The 25,656-nt window shown below is 40.3% G+C and overlaps 1 protein-coding gene across 1 annotated transcript in view; it reads left to right on the plus strand.

The window, feature by feature from the left end:
- The window catches only part of CALN1 (calneuron 1), a 414,134-nt gene that overhangs the window by 236,958 nt on the left and 151,520 nt on the right, over window positions 1–25,656 (plus strand). The window contains exon 4 of the mRNA XM_018041016.1: window positions 823–935. Coding sequence (XP_017896505.1) covers window positions 823–935 — 113 coding nt within the window. The remainder of the gene's footprint in view (window positions 1–822; window positions 936–25,656) is intronic.

Genomic DNA, 25,656 nt, shown 5'->3' on the forward strand with positions numbered 1-25,656 from the left:
TGCAGAGGTGGGGAGCAAAAGGTATCAAAAGGTATAGTGGGACTTGAGGCAGGTGGGTTCTGAGGTGGTTTCCTTATTTTTGGTCAAAGATGCCATTGAAGTTTTTAAAGCAGGATCAGATAGGCTTTGGGAGAAGTAAACTCAACTGTGTGGAAGAGAGTGTGGAGGTGAGAATGTGAGGACAAAATCATTTTACTAGTAATACTGTAATTATTATTAGAACATTCATTCTTGGAAGCATTTTCCTACCACAATGTTTTTGGAACTGGACTAGCAATTGAGTTAATAAAGAAGGTAGTGCAGCTACAGATATTTAACAAGTGAAATCAGTAAGACTTGATGACTAAATTTATGTGTGACTGACCAGTATGAAGGAAGAGATTGGGATAAAGGTGTGATTTCTCTCCTGTACAGCTTGGCAACTTGGGGTCCAGCAATTACAGTACCTGTGAGGTTGTGGGAGGTGTTGGTTGAGATTTAGACATAAATACTAACAAATGATTAGGGATAGGTGGTATTGGAGGTACTAATCGTTGCCAGTTTCTCGGTTGTCTTTTGGTATTTTAAGAGTGTTGCACAGTTTTCAGAAATGGTTCCAGCTCTTCATTGATCAAGGTCATGCTGTGGAGAAAAGGATGTAGATGTTTATTTCATGTTTATTTTATTCATCTACTCCCAGATGTTTATTTCATTATTTCAAATTATTCCATGATTTTATTTCAGAGATGTTTATTTCATTATTTCCAGTGAAATAATGAAATAAACATTGGGTAGGTCAATTTCAGCTACTTTTCAACTCATACTTATATCTTCTCCTTCCAGGGGATGGCCAGGTGGATTTTGATGAATTCATGACCATTCTTGGCCCCAAACTGGTGTCTTCAGAAGGTCGCGATGGTTTTCTTGGAAACACAATAGACAGCATATTCTGGCAGGTGAGTTAAGATTTTGTTTAAAGATTAGATTTGATAGGAAACATGGGTTTGGGACTCACATTTGACTGTGAATTCTTGAGCTTCTGTTCAGCATGTGAAGCTCTCTTCTGGGCTCAACTGACATACATTTCTTGAACTGGACAACTAAGTTGAGATCATACTAGGTCCCCTGAAAACAGGTATCAAAACTATACTCATTTAAGTCTTGGAAGAGTGAAATATCTCCCTATTTATTCCTTATTTCAAAAATAGTTTTACATTTTGGAGAAATGAGATTCCTCCTCTTCTGGTTCACAAAAGCTTTTTTCCTGGAGACACTTGCTAAGCTGCTAAGTCACTTCAGTCATGTCCGACTCTGTGGGATGCCATAGACAGAAGCCCACCAGGCTCCCCCGTCCCTGGGATTCTCCAGGCAAGAACACTGGAGTGGGTTGCCATTTCCTTCTCCGATGCATGAAAGTGAAAAGTGAAAGGGAAGTCGCTCAGTCGTGTCTGACTCTTAGAGACCCCATTGGACTGCAGCCTACCAGTCTCCTCCATCCATGGGATTTTCCAGGCAAGAGGACTGGAGTGGGGTGCCATTGCCTTCTCCGTGGAGACACTTAGGAAGGACATATTGGTATTACCTGTGCTCACTGCCATTCCCGGTTCAGGAGGTCCTGGCTGAAAGGATGATATAATTGCCTTGTGTGTTTGGATCCTATGTCTCAAGAGGACAGAATGGTTTTATCTCAAAATTTGTATTTGATACTTCTCAATTTGCTTCTGTTTCTATCTGCAAGCTGTCTTAGAAATTCCAAGTAACAATGACCTTCGAACTATTTTGATGTGCTATAAGTCATTTCTTTATATTCTTTAGTCTTAAAATGTGAATATTATTTTGTGATTATGGAATTTGGGGAATGGCTCATCAATAATTACTTTTAAAATGTGAGTATAATTTGTCAAGTTAAATTGAATTATAGTTTAGACATGTAAAATACCATTCCAACACAGGGTGGTTTCTTTAATTTCTTGATGTGTCTTTTCCCTTAACCAATGAAACTTCTCTCATCTAGTTAAGGATTGCAGTTGGCAGTGTACCTCTAGTCTGAATCTGCTATCATCTTGCATACAACCAACAAGTACTTAGTAAGAACTTGTTACTTACCCTGTAGTCTAACAGTCACTATGGGCTTTACAAAAGACGTTTAAGACAGTCCTTCACAGAGAATAGAGTGGTGGTTGCTAAGGGGAAGGAGGGTGGGAGAGAGTTGGATTGTAAGTTTGGTATTAGAGATGCAAACTGGTAAGGGGAGAATGGATAAACAATAAGGTCCTACTGTGTAGCACAGGGAACTATATTCAATACTCTATGATAAACCACAATAGAAAAGAATATGAAAAAGAATGTATATATATGTATAACTGAGTCACTTTGCTCTACAGCAGAAATGGACACAACACTGTAATTCAACTATACCTCAATCCTATTGGTTACAAAGCGCGTCTGCATTCAGTGGAGGGAGAGGACCCCTCCCAGTGAATCCCCAGAGGAGGGGTCATTGAGGACTGCCTTGGAGACCGGCGACCACAACGGGGAATGGGGCTGTAATTTGGCTTCAGCTTCCTGGCCTGACACTGCTGTCACGGCCTTTCATTTTCTTCAGGTTTTGGTTTCTCCCTATCTTAGAGGAAAACTGACCATGATGTTCTCTGTGTTCTGAGAAGTGAGCCCACCAGGCCCTAGGCTCACCTTGCAAATGAAGTCTGCTCTCCAGGGCTCACTCATTCCTGGCATTCTAGCCTACAGGGCCAAGGGGAGAAGAAAATCAAATGGGATTCTGCAAAAAGGGCTATTTATCAGTTAGTGCTCATCCCCAAAGTTTTGAGCCCCTGGCTCTTTGCGGGAAACTGGTATCAGTGAAGATGGAATTGATTGGCTACTAACACGAGGGCCATGCCCCAGAGTGTCTGTCCTCCCTGGGTACTTAGTCTGGGTGTGAGGCTCACAGGTTTCTTGGCTGCCAGTTCAGAACCTCTCTCTGATGTAGCAAATAATAACCTGTGGAATTCTTATTGTCTTCCCCTTTATTCATCAAAGTCGTGTGCGTTGGCTGTTACTGCTGTGATGTAGTTGAGCAGAACTTGGTGTATGTTGGTGGTGGAGAGGAGGGGAGGGGAGAGAGGAGCTGAGAGGGCCAGATGCAGGGTGGGGGCGGGGGGGGGGCTTTCATGCTCAACACTTCAACTCCATTGCAACTGCAGAGCAGCAGCATCCTCAAAGTCACTTTATTCTGCCAGTCACCCGCACCACACACCACGAGGCCACTTGTACCCAAGAAGGTGTCTAATGCAACAGATGCTCCCATGCTGTGAAGCATCTGCATCTCGGGTTCACCTGAGTCCCCACAACAGCCCCTCGTCTTTCCTCCTCCATGACCTCCAGCACTGTGCACAGCTGTGTTCTGCCATGAGCTCGCAGACTGTGGTAATGACCAAATGGCAGAGGTAATGGCCAGCATCACGGGAGATCATGCAGCTCTGGCGATCTAGGTCCAACCAGCACTTCTGTTAAACTCTTCTCCCTTTAAAGAGAGAGAGATGAGTCCCACCCTTAGCTAGGAGAGGAGCCAGTGGTGTCTTACCATCGGGACTTACCTGTACCTGTAGAAGGTACAGGTGGAACACCTTGGCTCCTTGGCTCACATTTTTATCTTACATATAATCAAACTTCACTAAGACTTGACTAATTTACAGTTTTGTTTTTGTTTTTTTGGCTGTGCTGGGTCTTACTGCAGCGTATTGGTTGAAGAGCACAAGTTCTAAATCGCGTGGACTCAGCAGTTGCAAGCATATGGGCCTTAGTTGCCCTGAGGCATGTGGGATCCTGGGCCCCTGATCAGGGATCAGACCTGAGTTCCCTGCATTTGCAAGGTGGACCTTTACTACTGGATCACCAGGGAAGTCCCTAATTTCCAGTTTCTGATTTAAGAAATGAAATACATCAATATTTAAGCAAATGGATCTGTTCAGTGGATGGCATTGGATGCGTGGGAACAGGTTTGGGGCTGGAGGTTAAGAACGAAGAAACTCACAGGGCTTCCTGCTCTTTGTGCATGCTCCAGAGTGAGTTTTTACTTGCCTGTTTTCAAATAGGTCTAGTTTATCTCACAGCTGTGTGCACAGGAAAGAAACACTCCAGAAAGCTCCAGGTACAATATGATGCCAAATCTTCTATGCATAAAAGAACTGGGGAAAATATGTCAGAGTATTGACGTGACATTCCATATGTGATAGCATGATGAGTGATCATATCTTTCTGTATCTTTCAAAAGCTTGACAGTGGGCATGCATTACTTGTATAATCAGAAAAGGAAGATGAAAGGAAAGTAAATATAGTCCCCAGCTAGTCAAATAACTATGAAGTATCTACGATTTTTCATCTGTGAAACTAAATTATCTGCCCTGTGAGGTCGACCTTGGATAAAACTTGCAGGGAAAGCAAGTGAGACAGAAGAAATTATGTTCATTCACATGAGGTGTTTGTTGCATGTGACAAAGACCTAGAAAATACCAGGATTTTGACTTTTGTTCTTTTATGGATAACTTGCATTCCAGCAGGCAGAGTCGCTTCTTACATCAAATCTGGCACCAACAGAATGGTTCTCTCCTCAATATTTTGTCAACGTGCCACTCTATCGGAGTTTGGGATCCAAAGCTGCTGTTCTTAATCATCTTAGGAACCAAATAGCTTTCAGCAGCCATGCCTGTCACGAGGCCTGTTATATTGACAGCGAATGCTTGAATCCCCAAAGCGATTTTACTGCCTGTGAAATATGGAGCATGGAAAACTCAGCAGAGGTTCTCAGAGTCTGCTTCCTGAACCAGCAGCATCAGCATCACCTGGGACATGTTAGATATGCAGACACCTGGACCCCACCCCAGAAGCACTGAATCAAAAACTCCAGGGTGGAGCTGGTGTCTGGGTTCAATCCGCCCTCCGGGTGGCTCTGATGCTCACCCAAGATTGAGAGCCACTGAGATTTCAGCGATCCTGGCACATGGGGCAGGCATCCAGTAAGGCTTATTGGTCTGTTTCAAACCTTGGTCATTTGGGTTTTTCCCTCATTTACCCATACTTATAAGTTTCATTGGTCTTTAGTCCATATAACAGTATACGTTTTAACTGTTTTAAAAGATGGAGGAATTACATGTCAATATGTAACTAATTTTCTAAGTAGGAATTGCCTTTCTAAGCATTGAAGCAACAGAAGAATCATAAATAAAAACTATTAAACTATTGAAAGCATGTTTCAGAAAGTAATCGGGAGACTTCTCTGACAGTCCAGGGTTTGTTAAGACCCCCTGCTCCCAATGCAGGGGCACTGGGTTCTCTCACTGGTCAGGGAACTAGATCCCAGATGCCATAACTAAAGATCCTGCATGCTGCAACTAAGACCCAGCACAGCCAAATAAATAAAGAAAGAAATAGTTTAAAAAGTAATAGGAAAAAATACAGCAATAGACTAAGGTATATGTGGAGAGCATTTCTAAAACAATATGGAAACCTCTAGATATGATAATAGATGAGTGGGATAAGAAATAACAATTGATGGATACTTTACTTTAAACAAACATTAAAACAGTTCTCCACCTCACTAGAAATCTAAGGGATATCTACTAAAATAGTAATTGGATAACAGTTTTCATCTATCAAGTTGGAAAAGAATAAAACATATAATAGTGCTGTCAAGAGTGAGAGGAAATGGGCAAACTCATAAACTACCAGTAGAAATGTAAATTTTAAAACTTTTTTGAAAACTATTTGGTGATAGTTTTCTACAACTTTTCCAACGTTAAACGCTATAATTAAAAATAATTCTACATCTAAGACTCTGTCATATGAAATTAGTTAGAGGTGTAGAAAAATGCGCTTAAAAAGATGGAATATTGTGCAATTTTTAAAAATAATATTTTCACTCTACGATCTAGAGATTTTAATTTACCGTATAATTACATCCTTGTCCTACAACTATTGTATATCCATTTATATTCATACAGAGACAAAAACTGGGGAAAATGTAGTAATTCTGACAATACTAATTATTATGACTTGGAATAGAGGTGAATGTAAATTTTCTTTATCCTTGTATGTAGTTTCTGAAATTTCTACAATTAGGCCATAGGATCTACTATGTTATTATTCAATGAAATTAACAAAATCACATTGTAAAACAACTGTTTTCAGTGGCCAAAAAAAAAGTGATTAGACTTTCTAGTACAGGTATTCATTGCTATGGTAAATAAAGTACACAAAATTTACATGAGAGTTTAAAAGTTTATAATCAAAATGGTGACTGTCATCTGCCTGGAGGAAAAGAATTCAGGCAAAGCCTCTGAAGAAGCAATGGTCACCCCAAGCAGCTGGGTGGCTACTTGTTCCAGAAACCACAGGAGGCCTGAGGCCAGCTGCAGTTCCGCAATGTATCAGTCACCTTATATCCAGTTAGTATATCAAAAACTCACCTTTTAGAAGAATGTCTGCATTGATTTCATAATCAGAAGAAAAATAATAAGTTGAAACTAATTTTAAATATCCCTTCTAAATAAATTCATAATGGGTTCTCAGCTTTGTGATTGGGTAGGGCTGATAGGTGACTTAAGGCAAAAAGAGAAAAAAGTCACTGGTCATATCCAGGAAACTCCTGGCACCAGTGACTTAATACTTATGTCCAGTGGAATCTTCCCATGTTACAGGTAAAGTTGTTTTCTTTAATCTACTTAAAAGTCTAACACACAGGGTCTGTATGTAATATGAATATACTGTCGACCTCAGGGAAGCATAGAATTTTCATTCAAAGTTATCTAAAAGAGGACTGGGTCTAGTAAGGGTAATATCTTGCGTTCACGTTCAGAGGGAGGAGAGAAAGAAACAAGGCAGGTGTGGAGCCAGTGGAGACTTCTTGGGGTCTGGCTGATGAATCCTCTAAAATCCACAATTCAGATCAATTCAGTTGCTCACTCGTGTCCGACTCTTTGTGACCACATGGACTACAACACCCCAGGCTTCCCTTTCTATCACCAACTCCTGGAGCCTACTCAAACTCATGTCCCTCGTGTCAGTGATGCCATACAACCATCTAGGGAAAACCACTAGACCATTCAGGTATGACCTAAATCAAATCCCTTATGATTATCCAGTGGAAGGGACAAATAGATTCAAGGGATTAGATCTGATAGAGTGCCGGAAGAACTATGGATGGAGGTTCGTGACATTGTACAGGAGGCAATGATCAAGACCATCCCCAAGAAAAAGAAATGCAAAAAGGCAAAATGGTTCTCTGAGGAGGCCTTACAAATAGCTGGGAAAAGAAGAGAAGCAAAAGGCAAAGGGGAAAAAGAAAGGAATACCCATTTGAATGCAGAGTTCCAAAGAACAGCAAGGAGAGATAAGAAAGCCTTCCTCAGTGATCAATACAAAGAAATAGAGGAAAACAACAAAATGGGAAAGACTAGAGATCTCTTCAAGAAAATTTGAGATACCAAGGGAACATTTCATGCAAAGATGGGCTCAATAAAGGACAGAATGGACCTACCTAACAGAAGCAGAAGATATTAAGAAGAGATGGCAAAAATACACAGAAGAACTATACAAAAGAGATCTTCGTGACCTAGATAACCATGATGGTGTAACCATCACTCACCTAGAGCGAGACATCCTGGAATGCGAAGTCAACTGGCCCTTAGGAAGCATCATTATGAACAGAGCTAGTGGAGGTGATAGAACTCCAGGTGAATTATTTCAAATCCTAAAAGATGATGCTGTGAAAGTGCTGCACTCAATATGCCAGCAAATTTGGAAAACTCCACAGTGGCCACAGGACTGGAAAAGGTCAGTGTTCATTCCCATCCCAAAGAAAGACAATGCCAATTCAGTTCAGTTCAGTTGCTCAGTCATGTCTGACTCTCTGCAACCTTATGAACAACAGCATGTCAGGCTTCCCTGTCCATCACCAACTCCCAGAGCTTACTCAAACTCACATTCATTGAGTCAGTGATGCCATCCAACCATCTCATCCTCTATCATCCCCTTCTCCCACCTTCAATCTTTCCCAGCATCAGGGTCTTTTCAAATGAGTCATTTCTTTATATCAGGTAATCAAAATACTGGAGTTTCAACTTCAGCATCAGTCCTTCTGATGAATATTCAGAACTGATTTCCTTTAGGATGACTGGTTGGATCTCCTTGCTGTCCAAGGGACTCTCAAGAGTCTTCTCCAGTACCACAGTTCAAAAGCATCAATTCTTCGGCGCTCAGCCTTCTTTATATTCCAACTCTCACATCCATACATGACCACTGGAAAACCCAAAACTTTGACTAGACGGACCATTGTCAGCAAAGTAATGTCTCTGCTTTTTAATATATGCTGTTATATTGCTGTCTAGGTTGGTCATAACTTTTCTTCAAAGGAGCCTTTAATTTCATGGCTTCAGTCACCATCTGCAGTGATTTTGGAGCCCAAGAAAATAAAGTCTGTCACTGTTTCCATTGTTTCCCCATCTATTTGCCATGAAGTGATGGGACCAGATGCCATGATCTTCGTTTTCTGAATGTTGAGCTTTAAGCCAACTTTTCCCCTCTCCTCTTTCACTTTCATCAAGAGGCTCTTTTGTTCTTCTTTGCTTTCTGCCATAAGGGTGGTGTCACCTGCATATCTGAGATTATTGATAGTCCTCCCGGCAATCTTGATTCCAGCTTGTGCTTCCTCCAGCCCAGTGTTTCTCATGATGTACTCTGCATATAAGTTAAATAAGCAGGGTGACAATATACAGCCTTGATGTACTCCTTTTCCTATTTGGAACCAATCTGTTGTTCCATGTCCAGTTCTAACTGTTGCTTCCTGACTTGCATACAGATTTCTCAGGAGGCAGGTCAGGTGGTCTGGTATTCCCATCTCTTAAATAATTTTCCACAGTTTGTTGTGATCCACACAGTCAAAGGCTTTGGCATAGTCAATAAAGCAGAAATAGATGTTTTTCTGAAACTCTCTTGCTTTTTCGATGATCCAGCGGATGTTGGAAATTTGATCTCTGGTTCCTCTGCCTTTTCTAAAAACAGCTTGAACATCTGGAGGTTCACGGTTCATGTACTGTTGAAGCCTGGCTTGGAGGATCTTGAGCATTATTTTGCTAGCGTGTGAGATGAGTGCAGTTGTGCAGTATATTTGAACATTCTTTGTTTGAACATCCTTTGGCATTGCCTCTCTTTGGGACTGGAGTGAAAACTGACCTTTTCCAGTCCTGTGGCCACTGCAGAGTTTTCCAAATCTGCTGGCATATTGAGTGCAGCACTTTCACAGCATCATCTTTCAGGATTTGAAATAGCTCAACTGGAATTCCATCACCTCCACTAGCTCTCTTCATAATGATGCTTCCTAAAGCCCACTTTACTTCACATTCCAGGATGTCTGGCTCTAGGTGAGTGATCACCTGGGTGATTACCTGGGTCATGAAGATCTTTGTATAGTTCTTCTGTGTATTCTTGCCACCTCTACTTAATATCTTCTGCTTCTGTTATTTCTGTCCTTTATAGTGCCCATCTTTGCATAAAATATTCCCCTGGTATCTCTAGTTTTCTTGAAGAGATCTCTAGTCTTTCCCATTCTGTTGTTTACCCCTATTTCTATGCATTGATCTCTGAGGAAGGCTTTCTTATCTCCCCTTGCTATTCTTTGGATTTCTGCATTCAAATGGTTATATCTTTTCTTTTCTCCTTTGCCTTTTGCTTCTCTTCTCTCCCCAGCTATTTGTAAGGCCTCCTCAGAGAACCATTTTGCCTTTTTGCATTTCTTTTTCTTGGGGATGGTCTTGATCACTGTCTCCTGTACAATGTGAAGAACTTCCGTCCATAGTTCTTCAGGCACTCTATCAGATCTAATCCCTTCAACCTATTTGTCATTTCCACTCCATAATCATAAGGGATTTGATTTAGGTCATACCTGAATGGTCTAGTTGTTTTCCCTACTTTCTTCAGTTTAAGTCTGAATCGGGCAATAAGGAGTTCATAATCTGAGCCACAGTCAGCTTCCTTTTTTGTTTTTGCTGACTTATAGAGCTTCTCCATCTTCAGCTGCAAAAAATATGATCAGTCTGATTTCGGTATTGACCATCGGGTGATGTCCATGTGTAGAGTCTTCTCTTGTGTTATTGGAAGAGGGTGTTTGCTATGACCAGTGCATTCTCTTGGTGAAACTCTATTAACCTTTGCCCTGCTTCATTCTGTACTCCAAGGCCAAATTTGCCTGTTATTCCAGGTATCTCTTGACTCCATACTTTTGCATTCCAGTCCCCTATAATGAAAAGGACATTTTTGGGGGGTGTTAGTTCTTGAAGGTCTTGTAGGTCTTCATAGAACTGTTCAACTTCAGCTTCTTCAGCATTACTAGTCAGTGCATAGACTTAGATTACTGTGACATTGAATGGTTTACCATGAAACAAACAGAGATCATGCTGTCATTTTTGAGACCTCACCCAAATACTGCATTTTGGACTATTTTGTTGACTATTGGTGCCTACTCCATTTCTTCTAAGGGCTTCTTGCCCACAGTAGTAGATATCATGGTCATCTCAGTTAAATTCACCCATTCCAGTCCATTTTAGTTTGCTGATTCCTAAATGTCGATGTTCACTCTTGCCATCTCCTGTTTGAGCACTTCCAATTTGCCTTGTTTCAGGGACCCAACATCCCAGGCTCCTATACAGTCTTGCTCTTTACAGCATCGAACTTCAGTCCATCACGAGTCACATCCACAGCTGAGTGTTGATTTTGCTTTGGCTCAGTGTCTTCATTCTTTCTGGAGTTATTTCTCCGCTGATCTCCAGTAGCATATTGCACACCTACCGACCTGGGGAGTTCATCTTTCAGTGTCCTATCTTTCTGCCTTTTCATACTTTTCATCAGGTTCTCAAGGCAATACTGGAGTGAGTTGCCATTTCCTTCTCCAGGGGGTCTTCCTGATCCAGGGATCAAACCCCGGTCTCCTGCATTAATAGGGGGATTTTTTTTTTTTCCACCAGGGAATCCCCAGGTTAGGTACTACACAACTTTAAATAGAGTGTTGAAAAAAGACTTCTCTGAGGAGATGATGTTTGAACTTACACTTAAAATCATGAGGAAGTACCAGCCTGCAACCTCCGGGGTAAATGTTCACCACGGGGAGGCAACAGCAAATTCTAGGACCCTGAGGAGGGACAAACTTGACTAGAGCTTGGTGGGCAAGTGGTAGGAGATGAGGTTGGGGATGTCTGTGTAAAGATCAGCTTTTGTGGGACACTATAGGTCCTATGTTGGGATATACATTCAGCAGAATGTGATTGAAACCAATCTTACAGTGGTACAAACAGAATAGAAGCAAATAGAAATCACCCTTCCTCAATTCTCTGCCGGCATCTGATTCATTACTCTGAAATCCTCCAGTATCACCCTAACCATGTGGCTTATGTCCACATCTGCATGCACCTATCAGAAAGCCAATGAAGGGAAACAGAGCACAAATCTTTGAAGAAGCTGCATATGTGGCTTCTATTTATGTCCAATTGGCCAGAAGCTAGTCATGTGGTTGACCAGAAGTTGGTCATGTTGCCACACCCAGCAGCAAGGCATGCCTGGAAATGGTAGTCTTTCTTTTGGACAGCCATGGTCCCAGATTTTTAAATTAAGGTTTTTTGTTTTTTGTTTTTTTTAGCTATTGGGCTTCCCTGATAGCTCAGTTGGTAAAGCATCTGCCTGCAATGCAGAAGACCCAGGTTTGATTCCCAGGTCAGAAAAATCTGGTGGAGAAGGGATAGGCTACCCACTCCAGTATTCTTGGGCTTCCCTTATGGCTTAGCTGGTAAATAATCCACCTGTACTGCAGGAGACCTGGGTTTGATCCCTCAGTTGGAAAGATCCCCTGGAGAAGGGAGAGGCTACCCGCTCTGGTATTCTATCCTGGAGAATTCCAGGGACTGTATAGTCCATGGGGTTGCAAAGAGTCAGACATTGCTGAGCGACTTTCACTTCCTTTTTGTTGTTCTTTAAGAAAGAGTTTATGGGGGACTTCCCTGGTGGTGGAGTGATTAAGATTCCACGTTTCCACGGCAGGTGGCACTGGTTTGATCCCTGATCGGGGAACTAGGATCTCGCATACTGAGCAGTGCGGCTAAAACATTTTTTGAAAATTTTAAAAAAGGAGAGGGAGTGAATTGACACTTATGGGAGCACTCTTTGTCTCAGGTCCCATCAAGACAAGGAGTGTGGATATGATTTTATATAGAAGCAGTGCTCCTTGGAGTATTTTAAGCAATGGAGGGGTATATTTTGATTTACATGCAAATAACATTACCACTGCTGTGGTGATAATTCCATCCACTGTGGATGGAATATAGGGGCTTAGAATGCAGATGGGGACTCAGGAAGTTATTCAAAAGTAGGAGAGCCATGTCGATGGCTTGCACTAGGGTGGGAGCAACTAAGGTAGTGAGAAGGGCACAGGTACAGGCTTTATTCTGGAGGCAGAGCTGGTCACTAAATAGAATAGTGTCATTTCCATAATGTATCTATTATTACCATTCATATCTACAAATAACCTTCTTGGCCCATCCACTATTTTTATCTTGAATATTCCTTTTCTGATATTAACACTAACCTCAATTCATTGTCTTTTTTTTTTGTTGTTATTGTTGTTGTTGGTTTTACTGGTTATTTCCTTAGCCATCCTCTTTCCTTTAAAAAAAATTCTACTTTTTCAGGTGTCCCTCTCTTTATAAGAATCATAATGTCAGACTTGTCTTTATAAGCTGATCTGAGAGAATTTGTCTTTAAATAAAGTGGCTTAATCCCCCGGTTTATAACTGACGTGTATTCACAGTTCAGCTGTCATGTAGTTTTGCTTTTTCATCTGTGTCCTTTGCTTTCTGTCTTTTGCTCTACTGTTTCGTATGCTTCATCCTCTAAATTAAACATAAAGATAGCTCTTTTTGTTAAATTCCTATTCCTGATTTTTTACCTTTATGAAACATGTATTTTAAATTACATTTTCTGAATAGTAAAGTGAAAGGAATAAAGAACTTCTGACATTTCCTTAAAGAAAAAATTGGCTTATATTTATTCTCTCATTTCTCTTCTCAATGTCTGTTAATATAGCTTGGTATTATATATTCTGATTTTGTAACATTTTTATTGAAATGGTTGTAGATTCACATGTGGTGTTAAAAAATAATTCAGAAAGATCCACCCAATTTCCCCCAATGGCAACGTTTTGCAAGGTCATAGTACATTATCATAAATGGATTTTGACATTCATAAAATTCACCATATTCCTATTTCCCTAATTTTATGTGCACTCATGTTCATGTATGTGTAGGTTCGCTACTCGACAGTTTTTTCAGATGTGGAGGTTTTGCGTATCTGACACCACATTCAAGATAGTGAACAGTGTTATCATACTCTCATACGTCTACCCCCCATCCCTAACTGTAGCTAACCACTATTCAGTTTTTAGCTCATAAGATTTTGTCACTTTAAGATATTTTTATAAGTAGAATCATGTAACCTTTTGGAATTGGCTTTTTTTTAACTCAGCATAATATCCTTGGGTTCATTCAAGTTGTTGTGTGTATCAGTAGTTTGCTCTTTTCTTTTGGTGAATATATCATGGTGTGGATGTACCACATTTAATTTAACCATTCACCTGTGAGGGACATCTGTGCTGTTTAAAGTTTTGGACTATTATGAATGAATAAATCTGCTCTTAGCATTTGTGTACAGGTTGTTGTGTAAACATACATTTTCATTTCTCTAGGATACATGCTAGTGGGTGACAGAGGGTGAGATGGTTGTATGGCATCACCGACTCAATGGACATGAGTTTGAGTACACTCCAGGAGTTGGTGATGGATAGGGAAGCCTGGAGTGCTGCAGTCCGTGGGGTCTCAAAGAATCGGACCCCACTGAGTGACTGAACTGACCTGAACTGAACTGACGATAAATGCCCTTGAGTGCAGTTGCTGCATCATAAAACAATAGCATATTTAGTTTTATAAGAAACTGCCAATTGTGTTCCAGAGTGACAGGGATGTTTTACCTTTTAACCAACAATATGTGAAATGATCCAGTTCCCCCAAATGTTCACTAGCTCTGGTGTTGTCAGTGTTTTCAGTTTAGCCCTTCTGTTAGGAATGTGGTGATAGTTCAGTCTGCATTTCCCTGATGGCTAAGCTTTTCCGGCGGTAATGCGCCATCCATATATCCTCTTCCGTTTGTCCTATTTCTGGGCATCTATTCTGTTCCGCTGGTATATGTGTCTATCCTTCCGCCAATGTAACACCATTCTGATACTGTAACTATATCATAAGCCTTAATACCGAGTACATGATTCCTTCTACTTTAGTCTTGCTATCAAGATTGTTTATGCTATTCTAAGAGTCTGAGTTTTTCCATATAAACTCAAGAATAAGTTTGTATATATCTACTAAACTTTGCTAAGATTTTGATAGAATTACATTAAACCTATAGATGAAATTGGGGCGATCTGACATGTTTATTATATTGAGTCTCCCCATCATGAACATATGCCTTTCCATTTATTTAAATCTCTACTTTTTGGCACTCTTGCTAGAGTTTTGCAAATTTTTTTGCATTTTTTCAACGCTTTCCTTTTTGTTTCATTGATATTCTGTATCAGTTTCTCATTTCCAGTTTCATTGGCTTTTACTCTTATTTTTATTGTTTCCTTCTTTCTGACTGTTCTGGATTTTTTATTTGTTTTGTTTTTCTCTTCTTTTTCTAGGAACTTTGATTGTTGATTCATGTTATCTTTTCACTTTCATTCAATTCTCCATATTCTTATTTATAGTCTTTTAAAATCATAAATTACTTAGAAATGTATTGTTAAATTTCCTTGTATTTAGAGATTTTCCTAGTATCTTTCTGTTACTGGTTTTTAGTTTTATTCCATTATGATCAGAGAACAAACTCTGTGATTTCAATTATATAAATTTTTGAGGTTTGTTGAATAGTCTCAGATATGGTATGTCTTGGTGAAATTTCCATGAGCACTTTAAAAATTTACTTTCTGTTGTTGTTGGGTCGAGTGTCCTATATATGTAAATTGGATCCTAAGTTGGTTGTTTGTGCTGTTTAGGTCTCTATATACTTGCCAATTTTCTCTCTAGCAGTTCTGTAATTTGCTAAGAGGGGTGGTACTGAAGTCCCCAGCTATGACTGTAGATTTATTTCTCCTTCAGGCTCTGTCCATTTTATTTCATGTATTTTGAGGCTCTTTTTGTTTTCTTTTGTTGTGTCCATATTTAAGATCATATGTACTTTTACTGATCCTCTTGCTGAGTTGATCCTTTTACCATTATGTAAGGTTCTCTTTCCCTCTGGTAACTTTCTTGCTCTCACATCTACACCATTGGATATTAATATAGCCACTCCTGCTTCTTAAAATTAATATTTGCATAGTAAACAGCATACAGTTGGGCTGTATTTCTACCTATCCTGTCAATCTCTGTTTCTTGATTGCTGTAATTTCACCATTCCTATTTAATTATTGAAGTATATGTTTGCCATTTTATTATTTGTTTTCTTTGTATTTGTTTTAGTCCTTATTCCTCTGCTTTTCTTATCTTTCTGCAGGTTTCTTGAACACTTATGAGAATCCCATCTTGATTTATTTGTAGTACTTTTGAGTGTATCTCTTTGTATAGTTTTCATAGTGGTTGATTTGGGTATTACAGTACATATTTGTGTCTTCACAATCTACTGCTATCCACATTTTGCCTCTTTGAGTGGACTGGGAAGACGGTACTTACATTTAACTTCTTTTGCCTTCTACTTTGAAATATCAATATCAGATGGTATTATAATTTTGTCCCAATCATTAAATATGGCTTATAAAATTCATGAATAAAAGAACAGTTTATTGTATTGACCTAAGATATTTTTATTCTTTTTAACATCCCATCTTCCTTTTTGATTCTTCAAGATTCTTTATTTCATCATTTCTTTTCTTGTCTGAAGAGCTTCTTTTAGGCAATCTTCAAAGATAAATTTGATAGCAGCAAGTTCTTTTACTTTTTATTCATCTGAGACTCTCTTGATTTGCCCTCATTCCTAGAGAGGATAACTTTTCCAGTTGTGTCCTGCAGATGATAGTTGTTTTTCTTTCTTTCTCAGAACTTGAAAAATGTTACGCCGCTTCCTTCTGGTTGCCATGATTTCAGAAAAGCAATCTGTTGTCATCTGAATTGTTTTCTCACTGTAGGTAATGCATCATCTCTCTCTGGCTGCTTTCCAGAATTTTTCTGAGTTTTTAATTTTGTAAACTTTAATTCTGAAATGTCTTAGAATGGATTTATTTGGGTTCATCCAGTTTGAGGTATGATTAACTTCTTCAATTTGTAGGTTTATTTATTTTTTTTTTTTTTTACCAAATTTGGAAAATTTTAGCCACTTCTTTGATCATTCTTTGTTTATCATTCTGTGATCCCTCTTCTGAGACTCAGATGAGTGTTGTAACCTTTTTATTGTTGCACAGGTCCCTGAGTTTCTTTCATTTTTTTCATTTAGTCTTATTTTTTCCTACTGTTCATATTGTGTGAACTCTATTGACCTATCCTCAAGTTCATTGATTCTAACCTCTGCCTTCTCTACTTTACTCTCCTGTTCAGCAACTTTTTTATTTCTGCAGTTATATTTTTCAGTTCTATAATTTTCATTGGGTTCTTTTTTTAAAACTTCTATTTCCTTGTTGAGATTTCCTCATTTTTAGTTTGTTTTAAGAAAGCTTGATATTGATCGTTGAAGGATTTTTATGATGTCTCCTTTAAAATCCTTGTCAGGTAATTCCAACATCTGATTCATCTCAGTGTTTGTGTCTGTTGAGTGTCTTTTCTCATTTAGGTTGTGATTTTCTTGGTTTTTGATATGATAGGGAGTTTCCTATTATAAGCTAGAATTTTTGCCCTATATGTTAATATATTTTAGCATTTAAAGATTTATTTAGTAGATAATCATACTCTCTAGGCTTCCCTGGTGGCTCAGTGGTAGATAACACAATTGCCAGTGCAGGAGATGTGCGTTTGATCCCTGGGTCGGGAAGATCCCCCGGAGAAGGAAATGGAACCCACTCCAGCACTCTGGCCTGGGAAATCCCACGGACAGAGGAGCCTGGTGTGCTTCAGTCCATGAGATCACAAAAGGATCGGACACAATTTAGCAACTAAACAAAAACAACAACATCCTCTTTAGGCTTAACATGTAGATCCTGTCTTACATTTTTGGGGGGCCATGGCTCTGATGACACCTTCATTTCAGAGCATTTGGGATGATACTTTGGTCAACTTAGTTTATCTGATGCTATAGGAGCCCCCGGTTGGGCCCTCCTTGTGTTGCTCAAGAAGTGGAAAGGAAATGTCCTTAGGCCAGGTTGACAAGTGTCTTTTCTTGGGGAAAGAGATGTTCAGGCAGGAAAGGAGAGGCTTCATTAGCTAAGTATGTCTTGTGGTGGGATCCTCCTCTGCCTCTGGGGACCAAACGGTGTTCCCCAGGCCAGGTGCTTGTTGTGATCCATTTGATCCAGTGAATCTACAATGAGATCCATTTTGCTGTTGCCCTCAATCTCTGGGCAGAAGTAAAGAGTCTCCAACCCATGAAGACAGAGGTTTCCTGGGTCCCGCCTTTATTTGGGTGGAGATCCTTCTTGCTGAGGCTCCCTTGTTAATCACCATGACTGAGGGGAATTTCAAGCCTGCCAGAGAAGGAAAGCACTTCCCATGGCTGCTTATCTAGTGGGTCCCCCAGTAGATCCCCGTGGCCCTTTGTGGGCTTTCTTGGTGTGGTCTAAGGGACTCCCGTTCAGTCTGCGGGAGGAATGAGCCTACCTTCTATTGCTAGATTTAGGGACAGGAAATGTCAGATATGGGTTGCTTTCTTCCATTGGGTGAAGGTTAAAATGTCCTGCCCCATGTTGTTCCTCCAGTGCTGGTTCCCAGACTTGTTCACCTTCCTCTTAGCACCTTGCGAGAATTCTCCTTTGGTTATATCTTACATTATTTCCACAGGTTATAGTTGTACCTGGCAGGGAATAGCAGGGAGAAACAAATCTACAAAATGCTGCCTAGGCTAAAATCCCATTATTATTAAGTAGATCCTTTAATCATTAAATTTTCTTGTCCCAGAATATTTTTTTGGTCTTGGTGTTTACTTTTGTAACTACACTTATAACAGTTAATTTTTCTAAATGGTTTTATTTACATTGTCATTTCTTTATCCTTTAAAATTCTTATATTTGAATTGTTAATTGTAATTCATTTCTCAGTTGACTGGAGAACTGTAATTTTTCATACTAGGGATCAGAGAGTTACTCAAGAAAAATGTTTTCCAAGCCCTCTGCAAACTTAAAGATATCCTTTTGTTAACTTTGCCCATGAAAGAAAAATGGTGGAATATATAGTTCTTGGGTGATAAAATGTTAACCTCAATATCCTATTAATGTTTTTCATAGTATTTTACATAGAACTTTACTTTTCCAGATGTTTCCTAGAAGGAAAATGAAAGTTCCTTTGTCAAATAAATTATAGAAATGCTTCCTATTTCAAGCAGGTCACCTCTAGGTGATTCATAATGTCTATTCAGTTCAGTTCAGTTGCTCAGTCGTATCCGACTCCTTTTGACCCCATGGACTGCAGCACACGAGGCCTCCCTGTCCATCACCAACTCTCGAAGTTTACTCAAACTCATGTCCGTTGAGTTGATTTTGCCATCCAACCATCTCATCCTCTGTCATCCCCTTCTCCCGCCTTCAATCTTTCCCAGCATCAGGGTCTTTTCAAATGAGTCAGTTCTTTGCATCAGGTGACCAAATTATTGGAGTTTCAGCTTCAACATCAGTCCTTCCGATGAATATTCAGGACTGGTTTCCTTTAGGATGGACTGGTTGGATCTTCTTGCAGTCCAAGGGACTCTCACGAGTCTTCTCCAACCCCACTGTTCAAAAGCATCAATTCTTCAGCGCTCAGCTTTCTTCACAGTCCAACTCTCACATCCATACATGACTATTGGAAAAACCATAGACTTGACTAGGCACACCTTTGTTGGCAAAGTAATGTCTCTGCTTTTTAATATGCTGTCTAGGCTGGTCATAACTTTTCTTCCAAGGAGTAAGCGGTTTTAATTTCACGGCTTCAGTCACCATCTGCAGTGATTTTGGAGCCCCCAAAAATGAAGTCTGACACTGTTTCCACTGTTTCCCCATCTGTTTCCCATGAAGTGATGGGACTGGATGCCATGATCTTCGTTTTCTGAATGTCCATTAGTTTAGGAAAAACTCTGATATTGCCTTCATTTGAGAAACTTGTTTAATTTTGTTTAGCCTATTGATGTACTGATGATGGTGTACTTCCATTCTGTGCTTTTCCTATTAACACACATTCATAATGTTTTCAGTTATAAAGAATAGGAAACCTAACCCTAGATTAAATAGTAGACAATGGTAAGAAGTAAGAAGTCTGGAGTGAGCTGTCAGATTGGGACAGAGGCTCAGTAATGTGAGCCCAGGTCTCTGAGTCTCAGTCTTCCTTTCCGTCATCCTCAGACTGTTGAAAGCACATCTTCATCCATGTTGCTTGCTGGTTGTAAGATGGCTGCTACAGCTTTGGACACCAGAACTGTATGAGGAATGGGGTGGAGATGGCAGCAAAAGCTCTTTTTTTTCTGAGAATGATTCTCTTTCTTACAAAGAAAAGACTTTCTCAGAAGGCTCTGGAAGGTTTTCCCTTTAAATTTCATCAACCAAACAAAAATCACTGCTAGCTGCAAAGGAGGCTGAGAAGATGGGTACCTACCTGGCAGAGATGAATATAATAGCTTAAATCTGTAATGATCTACCCTCAGGGCTCAACTTATTGTTCTCCTGAATTAAATCAGGTTTCTTTAAGAAAGGAAGATGGCAGGTTAAGTGGCTGTTGGGTACACTATAAATGGTGCCCACCACAATCTTCCTCTAAGTAAAATGATGGGCAGAATGCATCACTGGATATACTTTTAGCTGTCTGTCCATTGTGTTTTGTACTTTGTAGGGAAGAATTTGGAGGGTGGCTTGATTATATCCCTCGCAGAGAACCTGTTTTGTTTTGCCCAGTGCTTATAATCTTTCTTATTTATGTAAAATCTTATGTTGTGCAGAATGAGTCTTTTTATTACTTTGCCTGGCTTTCAGGGAGCTCTTCTAATATGTGAACTTGGGCCTTTCTTCCACCCAGTACTGTTTTCTGTTATTATCTTTTTAATTATTGCTTCTTCTCTTATTGTTTTGTTTTCCTGCCTGTGCAACATACAATTCTTAAGATGAACTTCTGTTCTCTTTCTTCTTATTTGTCACTTTCTCTCTTCCTATTTCATTCCTTTTCCATCCTAACTGTGAGAAAATCTGAAGTTGGTCCTCTGCATATTAATCCTGTGTGACCTTCAATGTAATTTTAATTTTGCAATTAGTTTTTGAGTTTCTTAACATTTTTTTTTCTTTTCTGTTTCTTTATTTCAACTTTTTTCTCCTCTAGCTTCCTATTTCTATTTCATAGTGAGCATATCCTCTTGGATATTTTAAGGTATCATTTTTTGAACAGTGATTTTTTTTTTCAGTTATTGACCCCCCTGCCTTGCCACCCCAGTCAGAATAATGTTTATTTTCCCTTGATCTTCATTATCTTTTTAAAAGTACTGTGCTAACTTTTTTTCTAATCCATTTTCCCCAGTGTCCTAGTATTGGTCACAGGGCACAGGGGCTATTTAGCATGGTTTCCCAACTTCTTTAGGACTGTGTTTTCCTCTTGTGGAATATATAGCTGGTGGTTTCTTTCCACATTCATATCCAGGACCATGGCAATTAGGGGAAATTCCTCCCAGATTTTGGCCTGTGGTCTTCTCTTATCTTCAGTTCACAGTTGGTACTGGGCTGGCTTTCCTTTTTATTTACTCCTGTGTGTATTCTTTGGGGAAATTAGCAAGCAAATGTAGTTTGACTCTGGGCCAGCACTTATATTCAGTTGGTGGAGACTTGGGAAATTCCCAGGGAGGCAGTAGGCAGTAACAGAAAAAAGCCCAGGACTTTTGAACAATCTGTCTTCCTGCAGATCTGCCTCTTGCTTGCTGTGTGATGGTAAGCCCATTACTCTACCCCAGAGCCTCTGCTTCCTTAGCTATAATAGGAATATCCATATAACAGGGATGTTGTTGTTCAGTCGCTCAGTCGTGTCCCACTCTTTGCCACCCCATGGACTGCAGTATGCCAGGCTTCCCTGTCCTTCACCATCTCCCAGAGTTTGCTCAAACTTATTTCCGTTGAGTTGGTGATGTCATCCAACCATCTCATCCTCTGTTGTCCCATTCTCCTCCTGCTTTCTGTCTTCCCCAGCATCAGTGCCTTTTCCGATGAGTCTGCTCTTCGCATCAAGTGGCCAAAGTATTAGAGCTTCCGCCTCAGCATCAGTCATTCCAATGAGTATTCAGGGTAGATTTCCTTTAGGATTGACTGGTTTGATCTCTTTGCAGTCCAAGGGACTCTCAAGAGTCTTCTCCAGCACCACAGTTCACTAGGGATATTGAGAATAAAATGGAAACCACCTCTGAGGAGCTTGTAAGTTAAGTCCCCTCCCTCCTGTTTCTGATACTCCACAGTGAAACAGCAAGCATCCAGACAAGCTTCTTGCAGTCATCCCTTCTCTCATGGCCCAGACACTGTCCTGTACCTGGACCCCATTCTCTTCTTCATCTTGAGAGACCCTTTCCACATGGACAATGGGTTTGAGATACTGAATATCCTACTGAGATACACCCTCTGCCAGCTTTTCTCTGTCCACCAGGACTTTCTCAGTGTTCCTTTTTGAGAGGCAGTGTAGTGTAATGGTTAGGGTCACAGGCTGCTTGTGAATTCTAGATCTGCCTCTGATGAGCTGTGGGACCAAAATCAGATTTCATGTCCTCCTCTCTGCTTCATCTTCCTTGTATTTTAAATGTGGATAGTGATATACCTGCCTCATAGGGCTCACTGAATTGTGTGATGCTCTTAGATCACTTTCTGACACAGGACAAGCAAGGTATCAGTGCTTGCTGCTGTGACGATGATGATGTTTATGATGATACTGATGGTACCTGCGACCATCGCCACATCAGACCCTCCTGCCACAGACTTCTGCATCTGGGCACACCCCTTTCTGTCTAGCCCAGTGCAGTCCTCATGGCTGAATCACTTCTCCCCCTCCCCCACCCCGTTCCTGTTGGCTCCTGGAATTGCACCTGATTCCCTTCCCTGTCTGCCTTGCCCTCCAGCAGTCACCTTCTCCATTCCCAGCTATATTTGCCCCAACTCTGTGAGAGATGAAGGATGGAGACTGCAGAGTGTCTGTCCTTGGAGACGTTGCAAAAAAGACAAGCCCTCCATGTGGAAAGATTTAGACATTTATCTGCCTAAAGGCAAAAAACTGAACAGGCGATCCTGCAAGGTCATGCCTGTGCTCAAAATCTTCCAAAGGCTCCACTTCTCCCTCAGGACAGAGTCCAGATTCCAAAGCTTCTTCTGATCTGCCCTGCTCACCCCTTGAACCTGGTGCCCCTGGCTGGGTTCAAGCTACCAGTGAGACTCCAAAACTACTGAGTCCCAACCACATACCACTTCCTTGTGCCTCTACACCTTCCCACTGGGGCTCCCCTTGGCCCAGACAGCCCCTCCCTTCCCGCCTGCCTCCCTAAACTTAGGGAATCCCTTGGGCCCCCCAGCCGGGGTCATAGCCTGCATGTCCTTCAGCCCCCACTGGGGAAACAAATGGCCCACCGAGCCTTGGGGACCTGCTCCCCAGTCCCCACAGCCTCTGCTTGTGTGGCATCATGTGGGCCATCTGCTTAAAGCAGTGGTTTCCTGTGGTAACAGGATGCTGAGTAAGCATCACTTGTGATGTCACCAAAGCACAGCTTTTTGTTCTCTGTTGCTCCTTTACAACGTTCGGCTTGGTCCCATTCACCGCCCCTAGATGAAAACCCTGATGGCGCATGACTTTTTGTTCACAAGACTCTTAAGTCTTAAGAATTCAATATTTTGCTGATATGTATAGCACAGAGCAAATAGAACAAGCATGATGTTACATAATACATTACCCATACTGAAGAAATGGTAACTGATGCAATATTTGCTCCAGAATTTCTTAAGAAATTAAATATAGACGCAGGCTCATGTTCTTCCTTTTGCCCATTATGCCAAAGTTGGGTTTTATCTTTTCTATTCATATTTTTAGACTTTTACTATGTACATATGTTCTGTAAACAATCACTTATTTTACAGCTTTACATGAAAGGTATCAAATGGAGGTGAAGCCCACAAAGACAGACTTTCATCTCTATTCAGCCAGTTTCCTACACACTCTGTGTGTGTCTAGAACAAGGTCTCATCTTAATGTTTCCTCTAAACAGTGTAGTATTATAACTAGCTAGGATTTTGTTTTCATGCAAGATGCTTTTCAATGTTTACCCATGCTGATGTGTATAGACCTAGATGCTTTTAAATGCTGCAAAGTAGTCCATTTTACCATCAGTGAGGTCGTCCATCTCATACCCTCCTCACTTAGATTATTTCCAGGTTTTTGTTATTATAAGGTAGTGCTGCTATTAAAATCTCCTTAAGTACCTGTGCGTGAGTTTCTCCAGGACATATACCTGGGATTAGAATTGCTGTGTTCTGGGGGTACGAATCGTCAGCTCCGTTAAGAATTGTCCAACTGTTTTCTAAGACCTCATTTTAATTCACAGCCCCATCCATATTTCATTTGGCCCCGCTTACCTGCGTCCTTGGAAACAATCTTTGCCAACATGCAGCATGTGAGATGGTAATTTCATAGTTGTCTTAGTTTGTTCTGCCTGTAACACTGGAAAGAATGACCACTTCCCCCCTATGAATATTGGTCATTTGGGTTTTCTTTTTTGTGATTTTCCCATTCGTATTCTTTTTTTTTTAATTGAAGGATAATTGCTTTACAGAATTTTGTTGTTTTCTGTCAAACCTCAACATGAATCAGCCATAGACATACATATATCCCCTTCCTTTTGAACTTTCATCATACCTCCCTCCCCATCCCACCCCTCTAGGTTGATATAGAGCCCATTCTTGAGTTTCCTGAGCCATACAGCAAATTCCCATTGGCTGTCTGTTCTACATACGGTAATGTAAGTTTCCATGTTACTCTTTCCGTACATCTCACCCTCTCCTCCTCTCTCCCCAGGTCCATAAGTCTATTCTCTATATCTGTTTCTCCACTGCTGCCCTGTAAATAAATTCTTCAGAACCATTTTCTAGATTCTGTATATGTGTGTTAGAATATGATATTTATCTTTCTCTTTCTGACTCACTTCACTCTGTATAATAGGTTCTGGGTTCATCCACCTCGTCAGAACTGACTCAAATGTGTTCTTTTTATGACTGAGTAATATTTTATTGTGTACCACAACTTCTTTATCCATTCATCTGTCGATGGGCATCTAGGTTGCTTCCATGTTCTAGCTATTGTAAATAGTGCTGCAGTGAACAATGGGATACATGTGTCTTTTTCAACCCTGGTTTCCTCAGGGTATATGCCTAGGAGTGGGATTGCTGGGTCATTTGGTGGTTTTATTCCTGGTTTTTTAAGACATCTCCATACCATCTTACATAGTAGCTGTATCAATTAACATTCCCACCAACAGTGCAAGAGCATTCCCTTTTCTTCACGTCCTCTCCAGCATTTATTGTTTGTAGACTTTTTGATGATGGCCATTCTGACCAATGTGAGGTAATATCTCATTGTGGTTTTAACTTGCATTTCTCTAATAATGAGTGATGTTGAGAATCTTTTCATGTGTTTGTTAGCCATCTGTATGTCTTCTTTGGAGAAATGTCTGTTTAGGTCTTTTCCCCACTTTTTGATTGGGTTGTTTGTTTTCCTGGTATTGAATTGTATGATCTGCTTGTATATTTTGGAAATTAATCCTTTGTCAGTTGTTTCATTTGCTATTATTTTCTCCCATTCCATGGGTTGTCTTTTCACCTTGCTTATAGTTTCCTTTGCTGTGCAAAAGTTTTTAAGTTTAGTCGGGTCCCACTTGTTTACTTTTGTTTTTATTTCCATTACTCTAGGAGGTGGGTCATAGAGGATCTTGCTTTGATTTATGTCATCAAGTGTTCTGCCTATGTTTTCGTCTAAGAGTTTTATAGTTTCTGGTCTTACATTTAGGTCTTTAATCCATGTTGAGTTTATCTTTGTGTATGGTGTTAGGAAGTATTCTAATTTCATTCTTTTACATGTAGCTGTCCAGTTTTCCCAGCACCATTTATTAAAGAGGCTGTCTTTGCCCCATTGTATATTCTTGCCTCCTTTGTCAAAAATAAGGTACCCGTAGGTACATGGGCTTATTTCTGGGCTTTCTATCCTGTTCCATTGGTCTATGTTTCTGTTTTTGTGCCAGTGCCATACTGTCTTGATGACTGTAGCTTTGTAGTATAATCTGAAGGCAGGAAGGTTGATTCCTCCAGCTCCATTCTTCTTTCTCAAGATTGCTTTGGCTATTCAGGGTCTTTTGTGTTTCCATATGAATTGTGAAAGTTTTTGTTCTAATTCTGTGAAAAATGCCATTGGTAATTTGATAGGCGATTGCACTGAATCTGTAGCTTGCATT

This window comes from Capra hircus, chromosome 25 (genome assembly GCF_001704415.2).
Source record: "Capra hircus breed San Clemente chromosome 25, ASM170441v1, whole genome shotgun sequence".
In the NCBI taxonomy this organism is placed as follows: Eukaryota; Metazoa; Chordata; class Mammalia; order Artiodactyla; family Bovidae; genus Capra; species Capra hircus.